The 10,000-nt window shown below is 37.5% G+C and overlaps 1 protein-coding gene across 1 annotated transcript in view; it reads left to right on the forward strand.

Annotated features, from left to right (window-relative positions):
• Window positions 1–10,000, forward strand: part of rasef (RAS and EF-hand domain containing) — a 25,741-nt gene that overhangs the window by 15,123 nt on the left and 618 nt on the right. The window contains exons 6-18 of the mRNA XM_079688448.1: window positions 514–591; window positions 693–808; window positions 1,775–1,843; window positions 1,954–2,020; window positions 2,432–2,520; window positions 3,262–3,556; window positions 4,227–4,358; window positions 4,830–4,980; window positions 5,276–5,357; window positions 5,539–5,653; window positions 6,133–6,240; window positions 6,396–6,472; window positions 7,370–10,000. The exon at window positions 7,370–10,000 is cut by the window's right edge and continues 618 nt beyond it. Coding sequence (XP_079544574.1) covers window positions 514–591; window positions 693–808; window positions 1,775–1,843; window positions 1,954–2,020; window positions 2,432–2,520; window positions 3,262–3,556; window positions 4,227–4,358; window positions 4,830–4,980; window positions 5,276–5,357; window positions 5,539–5,653; window positions 6,133–6,240; window positions 6,396–6,472; window positions 7,370–7,472 — 1,482 coding nt within the window. The 3' untranslated portion in view covers window positions 7,473–10,000. The remainder of the gene's footprint in view (window positions 1–513; window positions 592–692; window positions 809–1,774; window positions 1,844–1,953; window positions 2,021–2,431; window positions 2,521–3,261; window positions 3,557–4,226; window positions 4,359–4,829; window positions 4,981–5,275; window positions 5,358–5,538; window positions 5,654–6,132; window positions 6,241–6,395; window positions 6,473–7,369) is intronic.

Raw genomic sequence — 10,000 nt, forward strand, 5'->3', positions numbered from 1 at the left:
ATTAACCTTTAACTTTGTAGTGCACGAGAATAAGGCATCAGATCAGAGCTAAGTAGGACAACCATTAAACTATACATTACTTCAGATGAAGTCTGAAACATTTAAAACAAGTTATACAACGTTTTAGAAATACAAAGGTGTACTGTTGAAGTGTCCCGATGAAATGAGTCAGGCTTCGTTACAAGGACTGCATTTAGATGCAAACTAACAGCTTATTAAAGGTTATCTGTACATGTTTGGTAAAAACACTGTTCTGCTTAACAGCGGGATAAGAGAGGTTCCTTTAGCAACAACAGTGACTGCATTCACTAAACACTAAGACCAATTTCTTCCCTTTGACTTGAAATCCCAACATCATTAAATGTCTCCACTGATAGGAACTTCAAAATGACCATGATAGTGTGAATAAATGTGTACAGTACATGCTGTTACAACAGCAACAGCGTGAGGGCATCTACATTTAAATACATCTGGAAGTTAGATAATCTCAATCCTAAATATGTGAACCATCAGATCGAGGAGAAATACAAGAACGTCACGGTGAAGGACGAGAGCCCAGCGCTGAAGAAGAAGATCAATGAGCTGACCCTGGTGAGACTACTGACTGCACTTAAAATAATGTCTTTAATGTCACTGATTTCTGTATGAGCCATTTCTCTTACTTTTCTTAACACCCTTACATTTGTGTTCAGGAGAACCAGCGTTTAAAACAAGAGCTGTTGAAGTCTCAGACCAAAGTGGCCTGTCTGCGCAGTGAAATGGACTCTCTGAAGACAGAGCTCACAGACCAAAGCATCAGCTCTGAACAGTAAATACATGTTGGGGTTATTTGACTGGATTCATCTTAAGTCGTTTTGATTTTAGGTTCAAGTTTGTTTTTTTGTTTTAGTTCCCATTTGGTTTTTGCAAGACACAAATGGGACACATTTTTTTCTCTCTCATAGTGAGAAAGAAAAAGGATTGTTACATAATACTGCATTAATCCTCACACATAGACACTCTTTTCCTACTCTGTCAACTCTAAACCAATAATTACTGAGTTGCAGAACAGGTTTTTTCCACTTTCTTCTTACCTGACTTGTAGATTTATCTGAACCTAAGAATATTTAATATTTGCAACCTGTTCTCCACCAAAAAAATAACTCAAACTTACGTACATTTCAAACCTATTTTGAATTACAAAATGTCTTCGATTTGGATGAATAAAGTGAATCAATGTGGCCCCAGTCTGCTAATCAAACAATCCCACCATTGAGATCATTTGCTGCAGAGGGACAGAGAAAGGCAGAGGCCTCGCTACCTCAGAATGACAGACAGGTTCCCGGGGGTGTTATCATTTCGTCACAGCTGAAACAGGATATCCTGGAGTGACTTCACACACACAGTAACTTCTTCAGCAGCGTTACTAAGCAACAGAAACAACATGACCAGTGGCAGGATTACACTCCGCCTCCTCGGAGCATCTCAGTGACGGTGTTCACATTGTTGTTTCTCTGTCTTTGTGTCAGGGTGATCATAAAATAGCTGTGATGTCTTAAAGTTAATCAGTTGATCTGACGTCAATACAAGCTCTGGGTGTACTGATATTCATTGGGATGCAGGGAAATATATCTCCTTTTTATTTAACAGTTTTTATAGTCATTGATTTTGCATATGGTGTCCTTTGAGAAAGGAAAAAATACATTTAGACTGACACTATCTCAGGTTATCATCACTTTGATTGTTCTCCTTTGTTTGATTCATAATAATTAACACTTGTTGTGTTTTGTTGCAGCGATGAGGAGCTCATGAAACACTTCGCTGATGAGCGGGACATCCTGGAGAGCCAGATTGAGATTATGCAGTAAGTCAGAAACTGCACCAAGAATTTACACAGATTCTAAAGGAAAAATACGGTGTATTGGCGAATAAAAATTAATCCAATAATAATTTTTGTTCTTTCTGTGTGGATAGGTCAGCCAACAGGAAGCTGCATGACAGCAATGATGGCCTGAGATCCACCCTGGAGAGGAGCAACCGGGTAACACTCCATAGTTCATTGAAAAAAGAATACAAATTCAAAAGCTTATTTAACATATTGGGTTGGATATTGTGATGATCATCTATATAAATATTCAGTTCAGTTTTTGGTCATTTAAGCATAAATGTGATTCACTTTGGCTATTTTTGCTTTACAATTTTAGGTTTTTTTGCAAGACATTGAAGTTGTATTGCACTGTAATATATTTGGTAATGCATTTCTAATTTGTATTTACTGAAAGACAAAGAGGAAACCGTGGCATGCTGATGGTTAAACCCTATTATATAATGAATACATTAAAAATAAGCATTAATTGGAACAACAAGCCAAACATTCACTGTGTGACTGATTGTCAATGTCAGGAAGCTATGAAACAACGGAAAGCTTATTTTTAAATGTTGTGTGTTACAGTCTGGTAACGTTGGATCACCAGGAGAAATGAAGGAGAGAGCAAGAAGTAAAAGCATCTGCTTCACATCACCCTATGCACTAATGGATCGGTAAGACCTGCAAACAATGAGGAGGATTAAACATTTTGAATATTTCACCTGATTGAGTAAAATGCTCTTTTTTGCTGAATGGAATAACAACCACCAGTGTGATCTTGGTGAGATGATGACCATCCTGGTCCAAAGTTACACATGGGGTGCCAAATCAGGCAGCAATAACACCTGCTCTGCTTTCATTTTGTACCCGGTAGGCTCAGAGTGAATTGCTTATGTTTGCTTGAACTAGAGTGGAATAACTAACTCTGCCAGATTTAGAAAGCCCTCTTCAAGCAGTCTCAATTTATATCATTTTAAGTATCACCAAATCTTCTGACCTTGTGTGTGAGTGCTTCTTTTTGAGTATATATGAAATGATATTCTTCTTTTTGAAAACAGGTTTGGTTGATGAACACTTTACATTTCATTTACTCGGTTGCATATTTAATTTGAGATGTTATACAGTAGATTAAGGATGATTAGGAGCTTCAGGGTTATTTTTTTAAGAACAAGCTTAACATATTTTAATCTATAGGAATTATATCTCAAATACAGAGTTTCAAATATCAATAAAATATGATTTTCTCCTAGCACACATGAATGTGTACACAGAAAAGGTTTTTTTTTTTGGTTGTTGTCTTGCATTGAAGAAAGAGTCAATTTACTGATGATTGGACCAATATGTTTAACTCACAGCAATTGTAAAAAACAGAAATAGATGTTTGGATTCACATAATCTCCTGACCTCTTCCCCAGGTTCAGCCAGCGTATGGAGGATTTCCCTCCTGTGTACAGCCGCCGGCCCAGTTGTGACACTCTGGCGTTGGCTATGTGTGACCCGGGCCTGAGGCGTAGAGACAGCAGTGAGTGTGAGGAAGACAGCCTGCCTGAAGTCTACACGGACAGCGGCCTGTCCACACTCAGAGGATCACACGTAGGCTACGACTCAGAGCAGGAGGTCAAAAGTCTAGAAGAAGAGGACAGGAGGGAGGAGAAGACAGGGGAGGAGGACAACCATGACAGCATGAATGAACACAACTCTGACACTGATGTAAGACAATAAGAGACACAACTGTTTTAGTCAATAGTTTCTACTACTACTAATACTAGTTGTTTTAATTGCTACTATAATCGATCCACGACCTACATACACTTCAATACCATATGCTTATCGAAGCAATTAAGAGCTAACTATCTTGCCCAAAGACACTTTGACATGCTGAATGATGAAATGTGTTTAATGTTGTAAATACGTTTGGCTCTTTTGATAGTAAAGGTTTCCAACTATAGTTATGGCTCTCTGTGAGGATATCATCATTCTCACATGCTCAAAAAGATCATGCTAATGTAGGTATCATGTTTACATACATTAGTATGCTAACAAGTGCTCTGTATATAACAAAGAGTGCAGCTGAGGCTAATTTGCAGGTTTTCTAACCTAAACTACAATAATTAACAATGAAAACTAAACTTGATGACAGTGCTACATGAAAAGGAATAATCCTCCAGGGGCAACACCTATCTGTACAACATTTCCGCAAATGCATTCAACAATTCAGACATTTTCATGCCCAGAACATGGAAAGTAAATAACTGAGATTTTTCTTTTTGCAGTACTTCAAAAATAAAATGCTTTGCAAGAGTTACTATCTATCCATATCGTAAATTCTGTCTGATTATATTTTTGTATTAATGTCTGATTCTGTGCATGTGTATCACAGCCAGCAGATACTCTGGACGGTGAATCTGCTTTCGGCTCAGACGGCAGCTCAGTTTTGGACTGGAACCTTGAATCCATTAGTGTAGTCAAACCCCCGACCACCAGGAAAGCCCTCAGTGCCATCATTGTTCAGGTGAGAATATGTGACAGCTACTGGCCAGATTTCATGTTGATAATCATAGATTTCTTTCACTCAAATTAGATTTTGGGATTTGTTTTCAGGAAAAACGTTATAGTTTTTATCTCCCACACACCATTAAGTCTAGCAATTGATCAGTTTACCCTCTATTAATCAGAAAAACGGTTGTGTTATGTAAATTAGAAACTCTAGCTGCTGTCAGTCGGGCTTTAGATTTTATTTGATGTATTTTTTAACATAGCCTGTCCTGCAACGGTACATAAGTCCCTCATTTCCTTCACTGAAGAGAGTTGATGAGAGGCCAAGATGCAAATAAGAAAAGCAGCAGTTGAAAAGTGGTCAATGCTGAGGACAAAATATATTCATACATCATATTTTGTTGAATTTAACATGGCATAAATGTGCAGAATACAAGTGTTGCATGAGTGCCTCCCTTCCCTACCTGTGCTCTGCCTGTCTCTCCAGAAGGAAAACAAGGACAGCGCTGACCTGGGTTACATGACGTCAGAGAAGGCCTACAGGATCGTGTTGGCAGGAGACGCAGCTGTGGGGAAGTCCAGCTTCCTGCTTCGTCTCTGCAAGAACGAATACAAACTGAACTCCAGCGCTACACTGGGTGAGCTGGAGAGACTAAAACCAACGTTTGGAAATCTTGTGTTCAAATAACTTTATTTATAGCTTTATTTTCTAACTTAATCCTCATTGACCTGTCAAATAATGTCACCCAAGAATTGCCATCTGACTGGTTAATGATTAATTTCTGCACAAAGTGACATGTAGTCATAGCTACAGTACATATTCAGTAATCTGATCAGCCACTGAGCAAGAGCGTGACTACTTATTAAACTGTTCCAGCTTTGTGCCAGCATGGAATTGTGACTTAACATGCTGTGTCTCCTTTGTGTGTTCAGGAGTGGATTTCCAAATGAAGACACTAATCGTTGATGGAGAGCCCGTCTTACTACAACTATGGGACACTGCGGGACAAGAGAGGTGTGTGTTGGATACAATTTAAATGCACCAATATTCATTATAATATATATTTTAAAAATGTATTATGTGCTGCAATTTTTTTTAATGTAAAACGTATACACACGTCACACACATAAGCAGACCTCATGTATTTATACATTTTTTTTGTGTGTATTTTGAACCCTTTCCTCCCTCCTCTCAGGTTTCGCAGCATTGCAAAGTCGTATTTCCGCCGGGCAGACGGTGTGTTGCTGCTGTACGACGTCACCTGTGAGAAGAGCTTTCTCAATGTTCGAGAGTGGGTGGACATGATCGAGGTAATGTCTTCTGCTAAAGAGTTGCTGACTGACAATGTTTGTATTTAGCAAAGATAAGTCACAGAAATTATCAGAATAGAGTGAAAATGAAATCTATCCACTCAATTCGTTATCTCAATTCGTACCGGTAGCATTTCTGTTTTTATAAGATGTGAGTTACTGTTCATTTGAATTTCAAACTAAATGATCATGATGGTTTCTCTCTTTGTTACACGCAGCAGATATGTAAGTGTTGGATGTGCATTGTTTACATTGTTGACATTTCTGTGATTTTTTATTTTGCATGCTGTATGTGTATGTCATGTGCGGTCTGTGTATGTCATGTGCGGTCTTTGATGGTTATTAGTTAATGTATTCTGTGTAATCACCAAGTCAGTACAACAATATATCAGTTAACACTATTGAGGTCATTAATATTTGGATTTCTATTGTATTTATTGCTGTTTAACCTTGTTCAATTATTTTTGTTTGCATAACAGGACGTGTCCCAGGAAGATATTCCCATCATGCTTGTGGGTAATAAATGTGATCTTAGACAAGATGGCAATAACTGTGTCCCTACAAGCTATGGAGAGAAACTGGCCATGGTAATATCAAACAACCACTCACTTTACTAAACGTAAAGTCTATTTTAATGAACTCACTTTAAACATTTGGTACACCACCTAACCCCTTACTCCCCACACTGTCCTATTTTAATCCAAATATCCAAAACCTTATTCTTAATGTCTTCACCCAACAGACCTACAACACTCTGTTCTGTGAAACTAGTGCCAAAGACGGCTCTAACATCCTGGAGGCCGTGCTGCACCTCGCCAGGTGAGACACTGTTTCTGAAGAATGCACATCACACAACCAGGACGTTTGTCTTAGTCTATAAGTATTTTACTCCTCAGCAGACATTTCAGATGTTAAATATAGGTTTAGTTATTTTATAGACTTGCTTGTATTTATTAGCTGTTCCAGAGGACATGTGTTGTATATGCAGGTATGCCCGCATGGCTTAGTGGGATACTAAACATAGCTGAGAAGAATGATTTGTTAAAGGTTAAAGTTCAATAATAATACAAAAAAAGAATAAGGACCTCCTTGTACTGCGTGCATTATAAAACAGACAATGCCCTGTAATTTTGTCATTTGCTGCCCTCTGGTGGTGTAAAGCAGAACTGCAAAGGAAAACTAATATGGAGGTAAAATGTGCAGTTTTCCTCTGAATTTTTTAACTCTTGCATTGTCTACAACTATGTTACTTGCATACATTCTTGTTTTTTGCGGACTTGGTTTTTATTGATTTGAGTGATCTTAATCAATTGGTACTTGTTTGATCTATAATATCTCAAAAATAGTTTCAAATGCCTATTTAGTTTCTCAAAGATGATGTCTTTAAATGTCTGGTTTTGTCAGTTCAAAACAAAGGTATTTCATTTAACACAATATAAAATAGGCTCCTTTAAAAGCTGAAAACAGCCTTTTCTGATATTCTGCATACAAAGATTACTAACGATGAATAAATCATCATATCATTTCTGATCAGAGAAAGCGATTAGTCGTCATCGTTGCAGCTCTAGTCATATTTGATTAAGATCTATATACCGTAGCTTCTCCTGTGTTGATCTTTTTGACAACTAATACTGTAAAATATAAATGAACATTACATTAAAAATGTTTTTTGTTACATAAATGTCTTATTTCATCTGTTTTCCTTCCACCCTACAGGCAGGTTACAAAACAGGCTGCTTTTGATGACAAAGATCAGTATCAGTCGCTGCCCAAGTTAGATGCTCCCAGGAAGAAACCCAACTTCTCCTGCTGCACCTGATCACATCCATCTGGACCTCATCACATTTGGAAAAAGGACTACAAATACAGAAACCTGCCAAAACAGTGTGTGAATAACTAAAACAACTAACATGTGTATGAAGTGAGCAAACAAACATGGGATAACTACAGAATACCCGCAACTTCTCACTGTTCAGATTTAACTTGTAAAATGTATTGAGCTGTTATTTCAGCTTTGTGTCTTACTGTTCTTTATTATATGGATGTTTTATTCAGTGGAACTTCTTGCCATGTGAAGGTTCTGTTCAATTTTGTTTTGCTATTACATATATATTTACATAAGTTCCTTCCACATATATGATTTGGTATGCCCAAAGACATTGACACTGCCATGCTATGAAGAAACTCCAATCAAATCATGAAAACAGAAAGACAGCTGTGAAAGTGAAGCCAAAGGTTTGATAAGGATTTGAAAGTATTTCAGCATGTTTTTAGTAAGATGAGTATGTTACAATTACACATACAGCTGATGGAGGGTCGATTTTAGCATAGCGTAATTGTGAGCGAATAAGAAAATGAAGATACTAAAAAGTATGGAAGAACTTAAAGCAAGTACCTCGTCCTGCTCATGAACGATGAGCTCTGGTTCAATGTGTGTTAGTATTAGACTTAATTATACTTGCTCGACCCACTGTTTTTGTTATATTACCCTACAGTGTTACATTTATTTTTGACTTTGAAATCGGGATGAATATCATACTGTTATAGAAATTGTGTTTTTAGTTGCATGTTTTGCAGATCATTTCCAATTTGCACAAATGCTTTAATTAACCTCTGTATTTTATTTTCTGGTACAACAAAAGTAAGGTGTGTATAACAGATGTGGCAGGTATAATAACCTTATTTCTATCGGATACAGGACATGACTGTAAATCAAATGTTATCTTAGCAAATGTTCACTAGTGATCTTGTATAATTTGTCTTATTATTTTATAATAATAACTCCATGTGTTATGCCAATGTGCTTAAAGGGCGTGTATATACGTGCATATGGCTTAAGTCTAATGCTCAAACAGCACCAATCTTTCTTACATTATATTTGGGGGGATGTATCTGCTGACAGCTTTGTTTTCCAAACCTATTTTGTAGAATTTCGATTGAACAAATAGTAGATAACAGTTTCCATTTCAAGCTTATTTTCATATTTCGAGTAAATGTTAAACAGATTACGTAAAGGAAATTCAGAATGAGAATTGGTGTCAGAAAAAACAAAATACATGCACCGTTGTGACAAAGTATGAAGATGATGTCAAATATAAAGAACACACATGTATACCACACCTAATAAAGTGTATACACAACAATACAAGAAAATCAACTACTCAGATTAGAGCCAACAGTTTTGTAACTATAATGTAACTTCTCTACTCAAGACAATCTGAGGCCCACTTTACAGCGATTGACCAGGTGTGGGGAAATTAAGAAGCAAGCATTGTTTGAACCTTTTTAATGATTTACACAGTTACTTCCCTCACTCATGGTGCTGTACATACACCAGCAAATGTGAATGTAGCATTGAACCTGTTGCTTGGCTATTTTTTTCAACAAGGACAAAACTTCTTTATGAATAAATGTCTCAAGAGATGCAGCTGTATTATTGCTGCCTTTGTTATGTTTCTGGTCTGGTTTGTCATTTGACAACTGTATACATGTATTGTATGTTTAAAAAGAAATGGGTTGGGAATACTTTCCAATACAAAAGAGGGTACAAAACAACAACTTGTCCAGTGTTCATACAATGCTCACTCACTGGGTCACATGAAATGTAAGCTATTAAAAAAACAGGCTTGTCTATTAATATGAAAACATACACTTCAATAACAATATTAATTTAAATACTAAATGTAAATGTTTCTAATGTTCGTAGAAACGTACCATCGAAACCATGTCATCAACCACCTATCCTACGATATGATAATGTAATCTTTATAACTATCTATACATATCTATGTGACTATCTGTCTGTGTCTCATACTCAAGCAATCTGCACCCACATTATAAAGGCACAAATGACAATCAGGGACAAATCAATAAATCCGATAATTTATTTTTGGTTGCTGCTTCAAAAAAGCCTCCTGTTATCCATACTCCCAGAGCGTCTGCAAGTGTCTCAGAGCATGGCTGTTTGAATAAAGGCAACATATGTTAGGGATCTGTTGGTGTGTTTGTGTGTGTGTGTTGTGCGTGTGTGTGTGTGTGTGTGTGTGTGTGTGTGTGTGTGTGTGTGTGTGTGTGTGTGTGTGTGTGTGTGTGTGTGTGTGTGTGTGTGTGTGTGTGTGTGTGTGTGTGTGTGTGTATGTGTGTGTGTGTGTGTGTGTGTGTGTGTGTGTGTGTGTGAGTGAGTGAGTGTGTTTAGAGTGTTTAGAGCTGGCACGGGTCCCTGTCTCCACCTCCCATCTGTTTACATTGTCATGAGCTTGATGAGGCGAGACCACTCATTTGTCAAACAACATGTGGGGTAGCGGAGGTGGGGATGGGGAGAAGCAGCTGAGAAAAGTGTGTGTGTGT

This window comes from Notothenia rossii (genome assembly GCF_949606895.1).
Source record: "Notothenia rossii genome assembly, chromosome: 6".
Classification (NCBI taxonomy): Eukaryota; Metazoa; Chordata; class Actinopteri; order Perciformes; family Nototheniidae; genus Notothenia; species Notothenia rossii.